The 23479-nt window shown below is 39.5% G+C and overlaps 1 protein-coding gene across 1 annotated transcript in view; it reads left to right on the top strand.

Moving 5' to 3' along the window:
• The window catches only part of tmprss3a (transmembrane serine protease 3a), a 32167-nt gene extending 8944 nt beyond the window's left edge, over window positions 1–23223 (top strand). Inside the window, exons 5-14 of the mRNA XM_057852144.1 lie at window positions 1611–1727; window positions 3260–3383; window positions 5047–5166; window positions 5953–5999; window positions 8350–8521; window positions 8848–9017; window positions 14615–14710; window positions 14806–14948; window positions 16917–17069; window positions 22642–23223. Coding sequence (XP_057708127.1) covers window positions 1611–1727; window positions 3260–3383; window positions 5047–5166; window positions 5953–5999; window positions 8350–8521; window positions 8848–9017; window positions 14615–14710; window positions 14806–14948; window positions 16917–17069; window positions 22642–22677 — 1178 coding nt within the window. The 3' untranslated portion in view covers window positions 22678–23223. The remainder of the gene's footprint in view (window positions 1–1610; window positions 1728–3259; window positions 3384–5046; window positions 5167–5952; window positions 6000–8349; window positions 8522–8847; window positions 9018–14614; window positions 14711–14805; window positions 14949–16916; window positions 17070–22641) is intronic.
• The last annotated feature ends 256 nt before the right edge of the window (window positions 23224–23479 follow it).

Raw genomic sequence — 23479 nt, 5'->3', positions numbered from 1 at the left:
TGCAGGATTTGAGTCCTTGGCGGCGCATTGTGTTACTGATAGTAGCCTTTGTTACTGTGGTCCCAGCTCTCTGTAGGTCATTCACTAGGTCCCTCCGTGTGGTTCTGGGATTTTTGCTCACCGATCTTGTTATCATTTTGACACCACGGGGTGAAATCTTGCATGGAGCCCCAGTTCAAGGGAGATTATCAGTGGTCATGTATGTCTTCCATTTTTTTAATAATTGCTTCCACAGTTGATTTCTTTACACCAAGCGTTTTATCTATTGCAGATTCAGTCTTCCCAGCCTGGTGCAGGTCTACAATTTTGTCTCTGGTGTCCTTCGACAGCTCTTTGGTCTTGGCCAGAGTGACCTTTGGAGTGTGACTGATTGAGTTGTGGACAGGTGTCTTTTATACCGATAATGAGTTAAAACATGTGCTATTAATGCAGGTAACGAGTGGAGCCTCGTTAGACATCGTTAGAAGAAGTTAGACCTCTTTGACAGCCAGAAATCTTGCTTGTTTGTAGGTGATCAAATACTTATTTTCCACTCTAATTTGCAAATAAATTCTTTAAAAATCAAACAATGTGATTTCTGTTTTTTTTCCACATTCTGTCTCTCATGGTTGAGGTTTACCCATGTTGACAATTAAAGGCGTCTTTAATCTTTTCAAGTAGGAGAACTTGCACAACTGGTGGTTGACTAAATACTTATTTACTGCACTGTATATATAAAAAATAAACACACAGAGATCTGAGCCAAATCCAGAGAACCAGAAAATTCATTGATTGCTCAATTTTATTTAAAACTGTGCAGAATGGAGAAAAAAAACAAGCAATAAAACTGACTGCACCGTAAACAGAAGCTTAACAAGCTAAATACATTTTAGCTCAATGGCGGATTGCAAGCAACTATCAGGTGTATACTGTTGGTGCACCTACTGTACAAGAGTGTGCAGCACTCATCTGAAGGTGCGTTCATCTCATTGTTTTTTTTAATTGATCAATATCCTGTTCACGTGCCTAATCTTGCTTGTACTCGTGTCGCTGCCTCTAGTGCTCAACTACATTTAGATGCGCGGAGGTTATTGATTGCGCCGGAGGCTTGAAAACGAAACTAGCACTTCACAATGAGAAAAACAAACAAACAAAGTAACGTGTAACACAGGCGACAATTTGAAAAGTAGTGGAGTAAAAAGTACAGATAAGTGCTTTAAAATGTCGTGAATTAAAAAGCACCGCTTCATATTTGTACTCAAGGAAAGTAAAGATACACAAAAATGTTCTTAAGTACAGTAACAAAGTACGTTTTCCTTCATTACATTCGATCACTGCAATCACACAATTTGAGGACAAATGGGAAAAAAAGGATTTTAGAACAAAAGACGATGAACACTTGGACATATTGATTTGAAAATGACAGGTCCTTGTCTCGTAGCGTTTTTTTCTTGTTTAAGTGTTTTTTCCTGAAGTAAAAAAAAAGTTATTTAAAAATGTCACCATATGAAAATATTTGAAAGTATTGAATAGACAGGAAAATCTAAGATTAACCTACACATTAATTAATTACATCTTTTGTGTGTGTTTGAAACCACCCCCACCCATGAACCCCATTTGTTTGATTCTAGTGGGTCTAAGCTGTATTGGTAGGTTTCGCTGTGGCTTTTCCTCCCAGTGCATCAGAAGCTCAGCACAATGTGACGGGGAGGTGCAATGTGACAATGGAGAGGACGAGCTTGGCTGTGGTGAGACACAAAGGAGGTGGAGAAAAGTGATGATAATTTTAATGTCTGACAGGGTGACAGGAGTTAAAATATAGCGGCATGGAAGTGGTGGGACCTAAAGTGGATTCTTTTTAAAGGGGCACCAAATAACACATGACCACATACAGTAGCTGTAGATCTACTGGGCAGGATTCATTACATTTCAACCTTACAACATGCATGTGCTGTATGCGACCATGTCATGTGTGATACGTAGCCCTAAGAAGTACCTCTCACCGTGTGCCCCTCACAATGGGCTGCTGCTAGTGTGAAACAGCCTTAATACATTAACTTAGATGCTATAGAATTATATTTTGAAAATGGACGAAATAAAATTAAATAAAATACATTTAAATTAAATACTTTTATTTATTTATTTTTTTTAAATGGAGCCTTATCAGAGGGATGGATCAAAGAGCCGCGGGTTGCCGACCCCTGCCATATCAATTACGGGTAGTCCCCGGGATACGTAGGAGTTCCGTTCCTACGCTGGCGATGAAATCTGAATTAAACCTTTAAGTACGCCTAAATACCCTCCAAATCTCAAAATAACAATCCAAAATCATGTATTATACGTCATTGAACTGTCCTCACCACGATGTTAAAGCTAATTCCTAGCTAGACAGCGAGCTAAGCTCCAAAATGACGATGTCAGACGTCCGTGTGGTTTGCTGACTTTATTTAGCTGCTCATGACATCAATACTTGTTGAATGAAACAAAAATAAAAATGAAATTAAATCAAGATATCTTCAACAGCAATTCAAATTTGCGTTTATAACTAGGTGCTGATACAGAAATAAATCTTAGCATGTGTCAGTTGGCGTCCGCACGTCCTCAAAAACAATCACATCAACTCGCTCGAAGTATTTGACCCAAATTGAAAATGCACAATAAACAGTACAAAAGGTGTTATATACAGGTGTTGGCCCTGTGGATGCTTCACAAGCAACAAATGTGCGCGCAGGCTTGCAGCTGTAAATTACAGCTCCTACTTTTCGTGGGAGCAAATGCGCTCTTCCTTGTGTTTGCTCCTCTTCATGTGCACAAATACATTCTTCGTGTATGTGTGGTCTTACTCGCGTGTGGAAGTACTACCTGCTCTATGCTTCCTGCGCCACATAAAAGCATGCATCACAAAACTAAAGTCAACATTATTAAAAAAAAAACAAAACAACAAAATGCCAGATGGGACTCCGGCGTCGTAAAGTCGAAATCACATAAGTCGGCTATGTCGTAACCTGGGGACTACCTCTATTGGACCGGAAAGAAATCCTGGGCCCAATCTATATCAGGCACTAAAACTCATGTGGCCAGCAGGGTAAATCATATTTTAGGGAAGCACAACATTTTATACAGTATATAATAGTGAGTATACCAGAGTGGTGGCAAAGTTCACATCTCGAATAATGTGATGCAATACCAACCAGGTGCTACCACTCCCATCCCATTAATGAATATTGACATTCATTTGAAAAAAGATTTTCAAACTAACTGTTAACTATCTATATTGCAGTGCGTCTTAGTGGGCGGAGTTCAGTCCTGCAGGTCCAGAAAGCAGGTGTTTGGAAGACAGTCTGCTCAGAGGATTGGAATAACTGGCTGGGGCTCTCTGCCTGCAAGCAATTGGGATATACAAGGTATTTTATTCACTTAAAGTTAGAGTCGTCCGATAATGACTATTTAACCAATAACCGATATCACGATATATAAAAAAAATCCGATACCGATATCAAACTAAAAACGATATATGTGTTAACAACATATCATGGCTAATTGTATTGTGATGCTCCACTGAATGCCTTAATAATGATAATGCTCACATAACAAATTTCAAGCATCTCAGGCTAGGTTCATTCTGCAGGTCTTAATGCACAATTCCGATTTTTTGTCATATGTTTCTTTGGCATGTCTGTTCAGACTGCCTTTGTCCATTGAGCCCGTTCAAGTATTACAGTGTATTACAAAAGTGAGTATACCCCTCGCATTTCTGCAGATATTTAACTAAATCTTTTCATGGGACAACACTGACAAAATGACACTTTGACACAATGAAAAGTAGTCTGTGTGCAGCTTATATAATAAAGTTAATTTATTTTCCCCACAAAATAACTCAAAATATAACCATTATTATCCAAACCCCTGGCAACAAAAGTGAGTACACCCCTTAGTAAATACATACATCCCTACATGTCCAAATTGAGTACTGCTTGTCATTTTCCCTCCAAAATGTCATGTGACTTGTTACAGGAGTGCTGTCAGCATTGCTGCAGAGATTGAAGAGGTTGGGGTTCAGCCTGTTAGTGCCCAACCCATACACCATACTCTACATCTAATTGGTGTGCATGGCTGTCACCCAGCGCTTAATTTCTTGATTTTGGCCTCCCTGTGTTCCGGGACTTATTTGGGCAGATCCGGCACCTCTCGTGCATATAAAATAATAATAATATAAAAACGTTGAGGGGAAAGAAGGAAAGGAGTCGTTGATGGCTTTATATTGGCAACAATAAGAAAACAATAAACAAAATTATAGCGGCCTGCCATCACATTCGACTGCAAACTTTTGCTTCTCGCTCATCTCCTCCTCCCTTCCTACTACTTACAAGCAAAATAAATGAAGATATTACTACCAAAGCATTTATAACTGCAATCATTTACTGGCATTAATGGAGCATTATCTGACAGAATTGCAAGGGTGCCAATACTTTTGGCCAGCACTGTACAAAGGCAGAAGGCTTCTACAATCACGTTGTGAATGCACATTCTGATAGATAGCGGCAGAAAACACATACAGTATGTAGAAATTTACTGGTATTTATCTCCAAGGCGTCCAAAGCTGGTCCGAAATTTAGTGTGCCATATGATTTCCAGAACCCAAAAGTGGGCGTGGCACCCAGACTTTGAAGGGCTATAACTCAAAAAGTCAGATGCCCAGACTTCTTTCATTTGTCATCTAAAAGGCTCAAATATTATCAAATTTTGGTTTTGGTTTTACTGGGGAGGGTGCGTGAATTGACACAGAATGACTCCAGACACAGAATGACCCCAATGTATTGATAGATTTGCAAGTGGAGTTGTCCGAAATTATTGAGTAGCTGATGATATCAGCCAGAAAAAAAAGTATTTCAAAATGATATCTGATAATATCGAGATTGTTTTCATTATTGGTTTTGGGCCAATATGCATGTGGCCTCCAAATGGCTTAGCTGTAGTATTTTTAGTGTTAAGTGGATTTCTTTTAATTATGCAATCAATATTCTAGATGTTTTGTCAATGGTTCCTGTTTTTGTTTGTCATGAGCAGTTATATCGAGTCATTCTTCATCTCCCTGACCTCCATTGAGCAGGACCTACAGTACAATCTGATGTCCATCAATCTGAGCAAAACACAAGTCGTTAAGCTTCAAAACACAACAACCTTCAGGTACAGAACATATAGTTACAATGTGTCATTTAAATGAGTTTAAAAATGCCAAAATTCATTGCAGTAGAGGGAACAAAACAAAATACAAAGCTGACAATCTGTTATGCGCATTTGATTGGCTAAAATAGTATCGCCTTGATAAAATGTCTTCCTGCACTAAAAGTGGGCAACTTCCTGTAACGTAATCAATCACGTGGCGCCTTTAAAGCGCTGTAAAAATTAAACGATTTGACATCGACTCAACATTACTCAAAAGCACAGATGGATTCATTTTCAATTCGTAGCAAATGTTGTAAATGTAAATGTTTTTTTTTTTTCCCACTAGAGGGCCCCCTTGCTCATTGAATGGGTAATGTTTCATTTTATAGTTTGAATCTGATGATTTTTGTTTGTTTTTTGGCCTAATATGGTCATGTATTACAGTATGTTATAGTAGTATAGATGATGTTGTGCTGAGAAGAAAATACCATAAAAAAAAAAATAAAATAAATAAATAAGTAAATATATATATATATATTTACTTATTTACTAATTATTTACCAGTAAATTAATTACTTGAGTATTTATTTCACCGGATTTTTACTTGAGTACATTTTTTGGATGACTACTCTCGCTTTAGTAATATTATTTTGAAGTAATTCTTCTCTTTATCAAAAATTTTGGCTACTCTACCCACCCACTCTCATTTTTATTAATGTTATTTCAAATTTGATCACTCATGTCTATGTACCATTGTCTGAATTTTGTTGGCTACTTGCCTGACTTGCTTCTCTTTTGCCACCACAGTAAAACCCAGTGCAGTTCAGGAAAAGTGACAACGCTAAAATGTCTGGGTGAGAGACTTAACATGCTACAATACACACATACTGATTTTTTTAAAAATGATAAGGGACCCCAATCATCATGGAAAAAAATGTCATCATTAATGTGCTTGAAGGGAAAGACAACACTAGGTATAAATTACACCCATGTGGAAGCGATGCAAATCTCACACATTTTAATCTATGTTCTGACCGACCAAGTTTTATTCTCATCGTGCGAAGTCAATGTAATCACGTGTTGAAGGGTGACCAAAATGGTGACATCCCCTCTAGCATGACACAATGTCACAGTTTAGACCAAATAGGCCCCGCCCCATGATGTTGTGTGATGAATCAGCCAATCAAATACTTTTTATTATTCATGGAACTTAAGCTGCCATGAAATTGGTGCTTTACACTCCCAATAATTAGTATAATTTTAGCATCATCATTTTGTATAATTCAAAATGGCGGAGTTACAGTTGTATGTTAAAATGTCTGAACCTGTTGGAATTTCTCACATTTCTGCATAAAATCACCATCAAATGTGATAGATCTTTGTCAGAATCATACAGATGAGAAAATAGTGTCTGCTTTAACTAAAACCACCCAAACATTTATAGGTTTTCATTTTTTAATGAGGATAGTATGCAATCAATGACAGAAGGGGGAAAAATAAGTAAGTGAACCATAACATTTAATATTTTGTGGCCCACCCTTTTGGCAGCAATAACTTCAACCATACGCTTCCTGTTGCTGCAGATCAGTCTGGCACATTGATCAGGACTAATCTTGGCCCATTCTTCTCTACAAAACTGCTGTAGTTCAGTTATGCCACAGCATCTCAATGGGGTTCAAGTCTGGATTATGAATGGCCACTCCCGAATGTGTATTTTGTTCTTCTGAAACCATTCTGAAGTTGATTTACTTCTGTATTTTGGATCATTGTCTTGTTGCAGCATCCATCCACTTTCAACCTTCAACTGTCTGACAGACGGCCTCAGGTTTTCCTACAAAACATCCTGATAAACTTTTGAATTCATTTTTCAATTAATGATTGCAAGTTGTCCAGGCACTTAGGCAGTAAACAGCCCCAAATCATGATGCTCCCTCCACCATGCTTCATGGTAGGGATGAGGTGTTGATGTTGGTGAGCTGTTCCATTTTTTCCTCCACAAATGACATTGTGTGTTACTCACAAACAATTCAACATTGGTTTCATCCGTTCACAAAATATTTTGCCAAAACTTCTATGGAGTGTCCAAGTGCCTTTTTGCGAACATTAAACGAGCAACAATGTTTTTTTTTCTTAGACAGCAGTGTCTTCCTCTGTGGAGTCCTCCCATGAACACCTTTCTTGGCCATAGTTTTAAATATAGTTGATGTGTGCACAGAGATATTGAAAGATATTGTGCCAGTGATTTCTGTAAGTCTTTAGTAGACACTCTAGGTTTCTTCTTTTTCTCTCTCTCTCTCTCTCTCTCTCTCTCTCTCTCTCTCTCTCTCTCTCTCTCTCTCTCTCTCTCTCTCTCTCTACATATATATATATATATATATATATATATATATATATATATATATATATATATATATATAGTATTCTGCGCTGAACTCTTGGCGTCATCTTTGGTGGACGGCCACTCCTCGGGAGAGAAACAACAGTGCCAAACTCTCCATTTGTAGACAACTTCTCTGACCATCGATTGATGAACATCCAGACTTTTAGACATGGTTTTGTATCGTTTCCCACCTTTATACAAATCAACAATCCTTGATCGTAGGTCTTCAGACGGCTCTTTTGACCGAGCCATGATGCACATCAGACAATGCTTCTCAAGACAATTCTTTCCAGGTGTGTGTTTTTTACTGGGCAGGGCAGCTTACAACCACTCATCAGTTATTGGGCACACACATGACTTGGATTGTTTGGTAAAAAATGGTTTCAGCTGCTCTTTAATTCTCCTTAGGCAGAGGGTTCACTTACTTATTGCTATGCATGCTATCCTCTTTAAAATATAAAAACCTATAAATGTTTGGGTGGTTTTAGTTAAAGCAGACACTGTTTTTACATCTGTGTGATTTTGACGAAGCTCAGACCACATTTGATGGTGATTTTATGCACGACTGTGAGAAATTCCAAAAGGTTCAGATACTTTTTCATACCACTGCACTTCATTCATGTTTGATCTTAAGTAGCCTCACTCATCCCAAAAAGGATTGAATCCTTGAATTCAGGACTGTGAAGTGTCATGCATTGTGCTGCATTTGAACCAGATCAGTATTTCTTTTTCAATAATAATGTTATGGCTGTATAAAAAAGGAACACTGAGAACATCTCACAGACGGAACACCAGCTAATATTTCAATGCACAATTTTTTCCAGAGTGTGGCTCCAGGCCCAAATACTCGACTCGCATAGTTGGTGGGAACATCTCCAGGCCAGGTCAGTTTCCCTGGCTGGTTAGCCTTCAGCAGTGGATCAGCAATGAACACCTCTGTGGTGGTTCTATCATAACGTCACGTTGGATTCTCACAGCAGCACACTGTGTGTATGGGTGAGTACATCCATCCATCCATCCATCCATTTTGGAGAAGTTTTTTTTTTTTTTTTTTAATGCATTTTAGTTCCGCTGTCATATGAAGATAACAAGACAGTATGTTGCAATTTTACAATAAAATAATCGACACAATACACTCTTTTTTTTCCCCCTTAGTGTTCTTTATTTTCTATTTTCCTCTTTGCATTGTTGAAAAATCAACGAGGACAAACATAAAATAGTCTCATTTGGTCACCGACCTCAAACAATGTTTTCTACAGTACTAATTCTGATGTAAGATGCTTGACGTAGCGAAGCTCATTGCTTATCATTTCTGTTATCAGATTTGCAGACCCTTCCTTGTGGGTTGTCCATGTGGGAGAGGTAGAACAACCAGTCCATGGTGCCGAGTCACTTGCAGTGGAGCAGATCATATACCATGCTCGCTATCACCCCAAAGGATTGGATTATGATATTGCACTCATGAAACTGACCAAACCCCTTGTATTCAATGGTATGGTGTGAGTTTATGCACATACCTTTTAGCTAGACTGTATACAGAGGAACATCAAAGTCTAACATATGCAATCCATTTGACCAAGCTAGACAACTCATTTCAAAAGTTAGGGTGGCCTTACCTTTCATTAGAATCTGGCAGGGCAGTAAATATATGGAGGACCAGGAGTGCAAAAATTCAATAAATAAATTCACAATTAAATAAATAATTAAAAGTGTCATTAAAATGCTTTTATTTCAATATTTATTTATTTATTTCAATATTTATTTCAATTTTTATTTATTTATTTCAGTTTTTATTTATTTATTTCAATTTATATTTATTTCAATTTTTATTTATTTATTTCGATTTATATTTATTTATTTCAATTTTTAATTATTTATTTCAATTTATATTTATTTATTTCGATTCATATTTATTTATTTCAATTTTTATTTATTTATTTCAATTTATATTTATTTCAAAATGTATTTCGATTTTTATTTATTTCAATTTTTATTCTTTTATTTCAACTTTTATTTATTTATTTCAATTTTTATTTATTTCATTTTATATTTATTTATTTCAAAATGTATTTCAATTTTTATTTATTTATTTCAATTTTATTCATTTATTTCCATTTTTATTTATTTATTTCAATTTTTATTTATTTATTTCATCATTTATTTATTTATCTCAACATTTATTTATTTCACTTTTTATTTATTTCATTCTTGCACTCTTGTTCCCCGTGTGGCCGCATGAAATAATTTTATCTGTCATTGGCTCATCAAACTCGGTGGGCGGGCGTGAACTAGGCGGGGTTTGAGTTGATCGAGTAATATGCGATTGCTTCGTCCTATTTCTTCCCAACATGGCGGCATTATCTGAGATTTTGCATGAGCTCTCTTGGGACATGTTAGATTTCTCAGAACAAATTGAAGCAGAACATTTGGACCCTGAGTACGTGTCCTACAAAACAGAGCAATTAATTAACGTTATTGGCATCATCTCGGCTCTGTCAGATCAAGATGTTGATCGAAGAGTTTTCTATAGTTTAGAACTGCGGTCAAGCCAGCCTCCACTCGTAAAAACGAAGTCAAACCAGCCGCCCCTCATTTGGATTATTGTTTGCATTACGGTAATGCGCTGGCTTCAGAATGCAATGACGTGGCTTAAGAGCGCAAGTCCCTTTATTAAATATATGGGGAAAAAAACTGTGACCTATTCGACAACGGGTCCACTTTAGAGAGACACTGGAGCACCCCTAGACCCAAACTAAATCATTATCATGTAAAAATGATGTCGGAGTTCAGAGTAAAAATACTTAGAAAACTGCTAGTTATTTCTGTCATTTAGCCTTATTTCAAAACTTGATAAAAATAAATAAATAAATAAAATCTGGTAAATATCCAAGGACCGTTCCACTTCTGAGTTATACTAGAGTTTCCCGTATGCAGACATCAGCCCGTTTAAAGGCGCTGGCCCGCGCGATGTAGAAGCCACAGACTGGACTCCACCATGGGCTGCTGGTGGAGTTCTCCTCAGAGTGTCCTCGATTAAATTTGCTGCTTCTCTGGGCAGCTCTGGGTACATTTTGGACATATGTATGTTTTGCTTGGACAACACACGAAATGCGTCAAAGCCTACTACCGCTACACTGACCACGCTAGTGACGCTACTAATCTTCGTCGTTTTTGTGATTTTGAGGGAGCAATTATTTTTCAGATTATACGGATCTACACTGCCACCTTATGTATCGGGTGTACATAAAAATTAGCCAATGCCTCAGGCATCAATCTATTATCTGAGATTGACTAGTTAAGACTTACTTTGCTGAGCAACCAATCAGACGTTAGAAACTGACGCGCAAACGTGACAGATAAAATTATTTCATGGTTGCACCTCCAGAGGAACAAGAGTGCAAGAATGAAATAAATAAAAAGTGAAATGAATAAATGTTGAAATAAATAAATAAATGAAATAAATAAATAAAAATCGAAATAAATAAATAAAAATCGAAATAAATAAATAAAAGTTGAAATAAATAAATAAAAATCGAAATAAAATTTGAAATAAATACATATAAATTGAAATAAATAAATAAAAATTGAAATAAATAAATATAAACTGAAATAAATAAAAATCGAAATAAATAAATAAAAATTGAAATAAATATATAAATATTGAAATAAATATAAATTGAAATAAATAAATAAAAATTGAAATAAATACAGTGGTACCTCTACATACGATCACTTCGACACACGATCTTTTCGACATCCGACGTAAAATTTGAGCCGCCATTTGTTTCTACATCCGACGAGTTGCTCGAAATAAGACGACATGACAGCACTGCAAACGAATGCACGGTGGATTTTCTTGTGTGAGAAATCAACACAGTTTTCAAAAAAAGTTGATACAGTTGGAGAAACAAGGAAAAAAGTGATGCTTACCTTTGAAATGAAGATGCAAGTTATAGAAAAATACGAGCTTGGGGTGCGCGTCCCTGAACTGGCTCAACAATACAGCTCCATGGTCCTCTTCCGACCACCGTTCGCCACTATTTATAAGTTAAGGTGACAATTATTATTGTGGTAACATTGCCAAGGAAATCGCCAGCTTCGTCACGTTTTTATCATTTATTTAAGAACTTATCCAACACAAAACGCCCATTGTCTTAAGCAGTTGACTGCTCTCAAGAAAACGAAAGTATTATCTCTACCGCACCGACCTATCTCACTGAGACGTCAGCTTCGCGGTGCGTTCAGGGACAGTAAAAAGTGTCCGCCATATTAGAATCCGATTCGTTACATTATTTACAGGAATAATTATTAATTATTCTTCTTATTATTATATTATTCTGAATTATTTATTTATAACTTATTTGTTTTTCTATGTTTAATTGCCATTTGTAACAGTGCCAGCAGTATTTATTAAGAATTTAGTGTATGTTTTTAGGCTTTGGAACGAATTAATGGAATTATAATGTATTCCTATGGGAAAATCCTGCTCGACATACGACCATTTCGACTTACAAACAAGGTCCTGGAACGAATTAAATTCGTATGTAGAGGTACCACTGTATTGAAATAAATAAATAAATATTGAAATAGGAGCATTTTAATGACACCTTTAATTATTTATTTAATTGTGTATTTATTTATTGAATTTTTGCACTCCTGGTCCTCCATAGTAAATAAGGTAGAGTGAAACGGAAAGGCAGAGAATATGACAATAATATAAGTGGGGTTGCCCAAATAAAAACAAACAATAACAAAAAACAACTACAAATGAACTAAAATGCATGTAAATGAATAGAATAATTAACTTTTACAAAAAAAGTATGGCATAGTTACTATGATGAAGCAATTAACTCGCACAGCATACACTGCAGTTCACCATTTGGCATTTTGAAGCCAGTATCAGTCAAAAGCAGGGGTGAAAGTGGGAGTAATGGTCCGGTACGCCATTCTGGTCAAAGATTTGTGGCCGGAACAGGGTGGACCGGTGCCTTGATGACGGCAATTGTCAAAACCCCATGTTTAAAAAACCTGCCAGGCTTCTATACACATGTCCAAGAAGAATACGGGAATACAGAGCTTTAATAATCATTGACACAGACATGACATCGAAACTATGTTCGATGAGTGAGCATCGGGCCGCTGCAGATGAACCACGCCGCCAACTTTCTCTTCTTCAGAAATGAAAGAGCAGTTGCAAGTTACAGTAGACACACATCATATAACATAGCAGGGATATGACACGACGCACAGGTCACGTGCATGAATTTTTTATACGACAATAAGGAACTTCCCAGTCATGGCTGATCGGAGGAAAAGTGACGGTAGAAGGTCGGGAGCGGATTGAGTGGGAGATGTGTGTGGAAGCGTGATTGTGCGTATGTATATCAGTATTTGTGCATGCAGACAAAATAAAAGTCACAGAACTCTGTAACCGGTCTTGGGAGGAGAGTTTAAGGGCATGAGATAAGGACCATCGTGGATCTCCCAGTAGGAAGGGAAGGGAGGGCGCGGGTGAGAGGGATTGGGAAAGCGAAAGGAAAAATTATAATCAAATAAGCAGAATCAAAAATTGAATATGTCCAAATACAGATGGTCGCGCTCATCAAGGCGTAGGCAAGACCTGAGTTCCCTCAAGTCATTGCCAACAGTCACGGTCTGCCTCAACAGTTCCAGATGCCAGTTGACATCCACCTTTCTTCATTCTTCCTCAGACTGAACCGTTTTCTCACGGGATAACTCACAATCCAAGCTTTCACCCGGTCCTCCAAAGCCTTGAATTGCACCGTTTAATCCGTGGACAATTTGTCAATTTCCTTGAAAGCTGCCGTCTTGGAAGCTTTCCGGTACAGCAGGGCACCTCCCAAGCCAAGTAGAAGAAACCCCACGACCGTCACGCCATCCAGCCACGCACGACACCTATCAAACATGTGACAGCCCCGCAGACGAGCGGAGACGCCGCCCCAGGCCACACCCCCACACCTCCAACCCACCGGGGTGTGGGGGGGGGGGGCAACGCAGCTCATCCCTCTTCCCGCAGGCCAGCAAAGGAGCCGTCGTCATCCCCCCGGGATCCAGGGTGGTCCCCCGGGCCAATCGCCCCCCCCAACAACTGGCCTTCAGGGATGGGATAAGGGGACACACCACAACTCCACATGCCCAGCCCCACCCCAACTAGGCCCATGAGCCACTGCCGCAGCCCCCCGACTGTCACGGCACATCGCAGGACACCCAACGGGCCACCAAGCCCAGGGCAGGGCAGTACCCCCCACCGGAGCAGGCGATATCCAACCAGCGTCCTGCTACGGAGCATGTGGCGGATACCTGGGCAGAAGAGATAGGGGAAGGCTGAGGCAGGAGGATGCTGAGAAGCTGCCGCAGGGCGCCGCGAGACCGGAGTCCCGACCCCCCAGCAGCCAGCAGCCCAGCCAGAGTGGAGGCTTTCGTGAATATGATGTCACTCATTGACGTCACATCCTCATTCTTCCTCTATCCGAGACTGTGGCCGGAAGTCTCATTTTCGTAGCGTGGGATTAAAAAAATTCAATAAATATGTATATCGATCGCTTCTGCACACATTCAAGTGGTCCATTTCATTCAGGAGCAAAAAATACCTTGTGTGAAATGACATAAACATGCTTTCTTGTGTCACAGGCACTTTAAATGAAAGTCACAAGCAAAGTATATCATAAATATGACATTATTCCTTATTGGGAGTCCATAAATGAAATTCCTCAAATGTTGTTTCTTTTTCCATGTGTTTTGTATGTTAAGTCTTTTAGGGAATGTAGTGTTAAAGTGTTCAGTGTTTCTTCCATTGATGTTCAGGTATTCTTCTTTGGAATGGACTGTACACTTTTGGAACCGCTGATAATTTTAGAAGGAAAGCAAAAATTAAGATTAAAAAAAAAACAAAAAAAAACATGATAAGGCTTACGTATATAAGTACATAGGATAAAACGTTTTTGAAATTATCTTCTCATTTTTAAAAGGATTATTACATAACCATAACAATGGAAAAGAAATGCAAGACTTTTTAAATGTACAGTGTCTGAAATGTCATAAAGATGAAGATCATCCAATCTACTTCAGGATTTGTGGAGCCCATCTGCTTGCCTAATTATGGGGAAGAATTTGACGAGGGCACTATGTGCTGGATCTCTGGATGGGGAGCAACTGAGGAAAAAGGCAAGCTTTCCAAATCTGATTAAGTGGAGAAGCTGAATGAATATCAGTTCATGTTGTTTGTAAACACAATTTACAATATACATTGCCTTTCAAAGGAGAGACCAGTGTGGTTTCACGTTCCGCCATGGTGCCCATACTCTCCACAAAGACCTGTAATCAGCCACAGGTTTACCAGGGCTTTATCTCACCCTGGATGATTTGTGCAGGATACTTGGAAGGAGGAACCGATTCTTGTCAGGTGATTTTTTTTTAATACATATTTTTTACAATGCAACTGTACTTTTTTCCATGATTTATCAGCTATCCATACATCCATTCGTCGTCCTCCAATTATATAAGGAATGGCTGCAAGGGCAGCAGTTTCAGCAGGGTAGCCCACAGCTCCCTTTCCCCAGCCACTTTGTCTATCTTCTCCAGGGGGGAGCTCGAGGTGTTCACAGGCTGGCTGGGACACACAACATGTCCTTCGCCACCTCTGGGGCCTCCTTTCATTGAAAAATCCTCAGAACATAAATCGAAAGTGTCGCCTTTGGCCACTCAGGTCCTTTTACACCACAGCAAACCAATACAGATTCTGCATTTCGATCTAATGTTCCATTTTTGTTCCCCTACCACAAGGTGTCCCCCACGGACGAGTTCTTGGTCCCCTTTTCATTCTTTACATCCTTCCCCTTGGTCAGATCATCTGTAAATTTGGACTGCAATTTCACTGCTACGCAGACGGCTTCTAGATTTACATCTCCACAAAAACCATCTCGCACAGTACAATAACTACACTTCACAACTGTCTCAGTGAAATTAAATCCTGGATGCAAGCAAACTATCTTCAACTTAACAGTGACAAATTGGACATAATCATCACCGACCCTGCAGCTCACATCAGAGACTGACATTTTTTCCCCCACCATCAACAACTGCACCCTGCCTCTCTCAAAACACTCCCGCAACATAGGAATAATTTTCGACCAGCACATCAACCACATTACCAGAACTGCTTTCTTCCACCTCAAGAACATAGCCTGTCTTTACCCTTCCCTCACCTTCTTTGCTACAGAAATCCATCCAAAATCCTTAATGAACCACAATATTTCCAATACTCCGCTGCACACCTTCTCCTCCATACCCCTTATAGCTGTGATTCCCAACCATTGGACCGGGGACCGTTACCGGTCCTTGGCGCATTTGCTACCGGGCCGCAGAGAAATAATGAATAATTTGACAACCAAAATCTGGCCTGTGCCTCTTGACTAATCCAAGTAGAGATTTGCGTATATTGTCCTCAAGTGGTTGGGTGCCATTACAGGGGTGTTAACACACCTATAGCAGCCCAGCATCAGTCAATGTAAACAGTAAGGTTATCTGCTGTGTGCTGCGGCTGGTGATGTCTTTGGACAGCTTTTTTTTATGGGGAAAAAGGACACCTGCAGAGGAGCCTGCAACCAACTCCATTCTACATAATATGTGGCTAAAAGCTAGCCAACGAGGCAAATAAAGCAAATGGAGTGAGAGCATCATACCTCATGGCGAATCATATTGCTAAAGACACCTTTCACAATTGGAGATGAACTCATGATGCCTGCAACCAAGAATATTCTCCTTAGTTTAATTTTTCTTTTATCCCAGACAATAGTTATAGATGGTTTAAATACCTTAATACCAATGAGGATTGGAGCTTGCGGATTGACGAAGCCAGAAAAGTCTCATCGGAGTCCAACCCTCGCTGGAAACGAATTTTACTGCTAGCAATTCAGAGCAAACTCTGGTTTTACACAGACCGAAAAGTTCATCTCGGTGTCTCTCTCAGACAACGCCCCGAGGGACACAATCGAAAACCTTCTCCAAGTCTATAAAACAAATATGAACTGTTTGGGCAAACTCCTATGAACCCTTGAGGACCCTGCTGAGGGTGTAGAACTGGTCCATTGGTTCACAACCAGGATGAAAAAAACACTGACTCTGACGGACTAGAGAGGCTAGATATATCCCCGTCTACCAATCTACAGATATGATCCCTGATAAAGGATCGAACAACAGCAATCAACGGCCGACTGCGATGTGGCGACGCATGTTTGGGAGGAATTCTCACATTGGCTTGATGTTGTCATTGCTGCCGGTGGTGGCAACATTTGAATATTTGTAAAACACTAAATAAACTTGATGTTTAACACATACCGCACGTCCAAACTAGAGTTATGCATTTCTTCAGGGGGACAGTGGAGGTCCTCTTGCCTGTGAGGACTCATCTAAATGGAAGTTGGTTGGGGCAACGAGCTGGGGGATTGGCTGCGCTGTAAAAAACAAGCCAGGGGTGTACACCAGGATCACACAGTCACTTAACTGGATCCGGCAACAAATGGAGGTCAGTGCAAACTAATCAAACTTTAAAGACATACAGTGGGGCAAATAAGTATTTAGCCAACCACTAATTGTGCAAGTTGTCCCACTTGAAAATATTAGAGAGGCCTGTAATTGTCAACACGGGTAAACCTCAACCATGAGAGACAGAATGTGGAAAACCCCCCCAGAAAATCACATTGTTTGATTTTTAAAGAATTTATTTGCAAATCATGGTGGAAAATAAGTATTTGGTCAATACCAAAAGTTCATCTCAATACTTTGTTATGTACCCTTTGTTGGCAATAACGGAGACCAAACGTTTTCTGCAACTCTTCACAAGCTTTTCACACACTGTTGCTGGTATTTTGGCCCATTCCTCCATGCAAATCTCCTCTAGAGCAGTGATGTTTTGGGGCTGTCGTTGGGCAACGCAGACTTTCAACTCCCTCCACAGATTTTCTATGGGGTTGAGATCTGGAGACTGGCTAGGCCACTCCAGGACTTTGAAATGCTTCTTACGAAGCCACTCCTTTGTTGCCCTGGCTGTGTTTGGGATCATTGTCATGCTGAAAGACACAGCCACGTCTCATCTTCAATGCCTTTGCGGATGGAAGGAGATTTTCACTCAAAATCTCTCGATACATGGCCCCATTCATTCTTTCCTTTACACAGATCAGTCGTCCTGGTTTCTTTGCAGAAAAAAAGCCCCAAAGCATGATGTTTCCACCCCCATGCCTCACAGTGGGTACGGTGTTCTTCGGGTGCAATTCAGTATTCTTTCTCCTCCAAACACGAGAACCTGTGTTTCTACCAAAAAGTTATTTTTTGGTTTCATTTGACCATAACACATTCTCCCAGTCCTGTTCTAGATCATCCAAATGCTCTCTAGCGAACCACAGACGGGCCTGGACGTGTACTGGCTTCAGCAGGGGGACACGTCTGGCAGTGCAGGATTTGAGTCCCTGGTGGCGCATTGTGTTACTGATAGTAGCCTTTGTTACTGTGGTCCCAGGTCTCTGTAGGTCATTCACTAGGTCCCCCTGTGTGGTTCTGGGATTTTTGCTCACCGTTCTTGTTATCATTTTGACGCCACCGGGTGAGATCTTGCATGGAGCCCCAGATCGAGGTAGATTATCAGTGGTCTTGTATGTCTTCCATTTTCTAATAATTGCTCCCACAGTTGATTTCTTTACACCAAGCGTTTTACCTATTGCAGATTCAGTCTTCCCAGCCTGGTACAGGTCTACAATTTTGTCTCTTGTGTCCTTCGACAGCTTTTTGGTCTTGGCCATAGTGGAGTTTGGAGTGTGACTGACTGAGATTGTGGACAGGTGTGTTTTATACCGATAATGAGTTTAAACAGGTGCCATTAATACAGGTAACGAGTGGATCCTCGTTAGACCTCATTAGAAGAAGTTAGACCGCTTTGACAGCCAGAAATCTTGCTTGTTTGTTGGTGACCAAATACTTATTTTCCACTCTAATTTGGAAATAAATTCTTTAAAAATCAAACAATGTGATTTTCTGTTTTTTCCCCCACATTCTGTCTCTCATGGTTGAGGTTTACCCATGTTGACAACTACAGGCCTCTCTAATCTTTTCAAGTAGGAGAACTTGCACAATTGGTGGTTGACTAAATACTTATTTGCCCCACTGTATGCAGTGTACAGCGTAACAGCTTAATAATATCCACTAAGACTTACAAATTACACGACATGGCTTAAAGGACAATATAGTAATTTATCATATATTTTCATATTTTTATTTTACCCACAGTGTCAAACTAATCATGATGTATTTGCTGGAGAAGTCAGAAAAAACGTATACAGGTAGTCCCTGGGTTATGAACGAGTTCCGTTCCTATGCTGGCGAAGTATCCCAAATTTCCGCATAGGTCAGTATTAACCTAACCCTAACCTGTAAATACCCCTTAATATCCCCCAAATTCCAAAATAACTATCTAAAAACATGTCATTGTACTGTCTTTGCCAAGACGTTAGAGCTAAATCTTAGCTAGACAGCGAGCTAAGCTCCGAAATGACGATGTCAGACGTCCGTGTGGTTTGCTGACTTTATTCAGCTGCTCATGACATCAATACTTGTTGAATGAAATGAAAATAAAAATGAAATTAAATCAGTTTCATCTTCAATAACAGCTGTTCAAATTTGCATTCATAACTAGCTGCTGATACAGCAGTAACATCCACACAAATGATTAGCATGTATCAGTTAATGTCCGCACATCCTCAAAAACAATCACATAAACTCGCACCAAGTATTTGACCACAATTGAAAATGCACAATAAACAGTACAAAAGGTGTTATATACAGGTCTTTGGATGCTTCACAAGCAACAAATGCGCGCAGGCTTTCTTTTTCCTCACCCTCGGCTGCGCAACTGCTTCAGGTGTGCGCGTGCGCTCTTCTTAGTGTGCGCAAATACGCTTTTCTTTGTGTGTACATGCGCTCATACTTGCGTGTAAGGGTGTAACGGTACATGTATTTGTGTTGAACCGTTTCGGTACGTGGTGCTCGGTTCGGAATGGAGGCGTACTGGATGAGTTTCTGACGTAATGTAACCCTTAGTTTTCGAGGCTGTGAGTCGATCGGGTTACAGTTTTTTATGTAGATTATATTTACTCCGTCTTCTCTACTATAATGAGGACCAACACGTTAGGACAGTATAACCCAGAAACGTCAACGTTGCGACAATGTGGCCGTTAAACGTGGGCGTTAGAGTCAATCAGCCAATGCACACCAGTCGCAGTGCGGCCGTGTGTTTGACGCGTCCCAGAGCGGCTCAACACGACGCACGCGAAAAGAACGGCAGAGTTTATTATTTGACACGAGACGCGACCCTCCTGCGTCAATACTACTACCGGTAGCTAGGATCGGGCAAACCGGAAGTCACTCGTGTAAAAAATATGGTGGATTCGGTCGATTTTCAAACTAATACGCAATCGTAACCCACTTTTTGAGTCCATCAGATCTCTTGAGTGGTAGATCGGGGCACAGTTGACTTGTCTTTGTTGATTTACTGCTGTCTTCTCTGCTACAATAGTAACCAACACGGCCCCGTGTTCAATACAAAACCCTCCTACCACAACAAAACAAATAGGAACTAATATTCACATAGGAACTAAAGTTATACAACATAAAATATACAAATATAAATGAATACTACATCACATTTGTAAAATATAAACACATAATAAAATAAATAATAGCCCATTTAAATAAAATATATTGAAATGAGCTAAAACACCTGTAATTAAATAATAATAATAATACACAGATCCTGCTTACACAATTAAATTTACTAATTTCTGGCGCTTTAACTTGAGAAAATCCACCAATAAAGCTTTTGAAAACTGTTCATAAGAAAGAAAAAAAAGATTCATTGAGGCATTTCATTTGTAAAATAAATACATGTTAAAATCTTTGTCATTGGGATTGCTTTTCTCTTTAGCACAGGACTTCTTTTCCATGTATTGGTCAATACGTGGGGTCTGAAAGGCAAATTGTTGTTGGATTATCTTTAAATACCCGCTATTTTTGAGCAGATTTCTAGCTTTGTATAGGCTAATGTTCCTATTGTTGAAAGCACAAAGATGTGTAATAAACAACTAGCACATTTATATTTTTAGGGCCCGAGCACTAAGCGTGTGAAGGCCCTATTGTTTTCCAAAGGAATTTTTTTTTTTTTTTCAGGACAAAAGAAAACGGCCAATTTGGAGGCCTGAACATGCACGAAAAGTCACCAAAATTTGCACATACGTGCGGAAAATTCGATAAATTTGCAGCATTGCAAAAAAAAACCAAAAAAAAAACCAAAATGGCTCAGTGGCGCCCCCTTGAAATTTTAAAATTGGCCTATAACATTAGCGTCTGTCAGCGTAGAGCAATGAAATTTGGGGAGTCTATACCTTGTCTAAATCCGCTCCAAAAAAGCATTGGCACCCATATTCCAAACCCAACAGGAAATCGGTTATTTTGGATCGAATATGAAATTTGTATCGATTTACAGGGTGCACATTTGAGACCATTTCGCCGAGGGAGTTAGTTGGATCATCTTCAAAATTGGTGAGACTGTTCGGGAGACATGAGATCTTAAGTTTTTAAAATGGTGCGTTTTCATTCACGGGTCTGACCTGGGCGTGGTGCCAAAGTCGGCCATTTTTTTGGCAAAATGACAAATTCAGTAAATGACTAATAGCTCCTTGACACAACGTTCAATCTTTTTCATATCTGGCATGTACGTGCGGGATCCCACCCTTAACACGAGTGCATTAAAATATTACCCATTAGGCCTAGCGCCCCCTAGTGGGAACAGGAAAATCCTTTTTTTTTAACGAAACAGGCTCCTCCTCCAAAGAAAAAAAATCTATTCACCTGTAACCTGCATCAGGGGAGCCATAAGACATGTGTTCAGGTGTCTGATGAAAAATACTGAGGTTTGGTTGAAGCAGAAGGGTCCAACAGGAGAAGTGAACATGACTGAAGCCATTTCGTCTCACCACATATTTTGAACAGTCATAACTTGGAAGATCTACAACATATCTGCGCCAAACATCTCGTGCTTGTTAAGTCATACTCTATAGAGTCCTGTAGGGGTCATTTGCATCAACCCTACAGCGCCAACTAGTGGCAATAGAAAGTCAGTCGTTTTTCCAATACATGTCCAGTTCTTTTCAGGTTGGTCATTGTAGTTTCAAGAGCTTTTGAAATATTTATTTTACGGCCCATGTCCATATGTCTCTGTCTGTTGCCGTGACGACCCTTTGTTCGCCATTAAAAGGAAATAATTTTTTTTCAGAGACTCAGGCAGCTTATAGAGCCACAGAATTTGGCACACTTGGTCGAATTGGCCCAGTTAGAAGATTCATTTTGGTTTTGAATATGGGCTTGGCTGCACAACTCAGTAGTGGCTCCTTTTTGTAGTACTCTCTCCAATAGGGGTTTTTATCTCTTAGGTGTGTGAATGTAAAGAGGTGACTTTTGAGCATGTTAGGTTCTAATGAGATGATTAGAGAGGAGGATCTGCCACCACCATCCTGACCTGCACACTGTCCGAGTTGCGCTAGATTGCGAGAGCCCGTTCAGTCCTGCTTGCAGGCCTAGTGCATTGTTTTCTTACTGTACCAAAAATGAACCGAACTGGGACCTCAAAACATAGGTACGTACCGAACCGAGATTTTTGTGTACTGTTACACCCCTACTCGCATGTGGAAGTACTACCTGCTCTATGCATCCTGCGTCAAAATAAAAGCATGTATCACAGAACAAACGTCAACATTATTTTAACAAACGACTGGAGACAAAATAACGGATGCCACTCCGGCGTCGTGAAGTCAATTTCAAGTCGGGTACATCGTAACCCAGGGACTACCTGTAATTTTTTTCATATAGTCCCATTTTCAACAGATGTAAAGGCTTTGAGTTGGGTTATCAATAAACAACAGCAATTTCATGGAGAATAACTCAAATTGTAGGAGATTAATAGTATAACGGTATTTTTTTGGAAACAAAAAGCAGTAAGTTTCTAAATACTACAATAATGCCTGATCTTGTGCTTTTCATTTTGTTTTTTCCAGAGGGAAGACGCTATTAATTCATCAAGTATAAACTGAATCACAAGACCAGCGTTTTTAGGCCGCTGATAATGAAGAAAATGTTTAAACTGACACTGCTTGCAAGCACAGCCATTGTGTGACGAATGTGACATCAGCATGCTCGTACAGAACATAAATGCTGAAACACTCGAAACAGTTTTAAAATGTTATATTTACTGTACCTGTTCAATCTGTCGCTGTCTTTTTCCTTTCTTCATCTTTTCTCAGACCACACTAAAATAGTACTGGCCAACAGCTATTTCGTTTACAATTGGGAAATGTTAACCTTTATTTTCATTTATCTGCACTATATAGCATCAGAAAAATTGAATTCTGTTTTATTCACTTTATTACATAAAATTTTTTCCACTGGAATGCACATGATAGAGGTTATGTAATCCCCTTTAACGTCCTTATTTTCATCATTACCGTCCGTATTGGGAGAAAAGCAGAATCGTTAACGTTATTGCAGATGTTTAAAAAAAGAAAAACTATACCTGCGTAGAAGGGAAATGGAAAGACTGGGACGGAGAGCAACGGAAGACCACCGCAGGACAAAGTGGGGCGGGAACCTTGGACCACCCCAGCATCCTCCCATCTGTCCCAGTCGACAGTCTATACAAGGAGGAGGCCCTGCCCCGGGAGCCACGCCATATGAAAGTCTACCAACCTTATAACTATTGGCTGATTTGCGAGCTGTTGGACAAATATGTTTTTCCTGTACCTAGAGAAGAGGCTAATCATCCAACAGATGAATAAACCAGAACATATATTTGCAAAAATAAAAAATAAATAAATGCATCAACATTTATTATTATAT

The sequence above is a fragment of the Corythoichthys intestinalis genome, chromosome 12, assembly GCF_030265065.1.
Source record: "Corythoichthys intestinalis isolate RoL2023-P3 chromosome 12, ASM3026506v1, whole genome shotgun sequence".
Classification (NCBI taxonomy): Eukaryota; Metazoa; Chordata; class Actinopteri; order Syngnathiformes; family Syngnathidae; genus Corythoichthys; species Corythoichthys intestinalis.
This window is presented reverse-complemented; position numbering and strand designations above follow the sequence as displayed.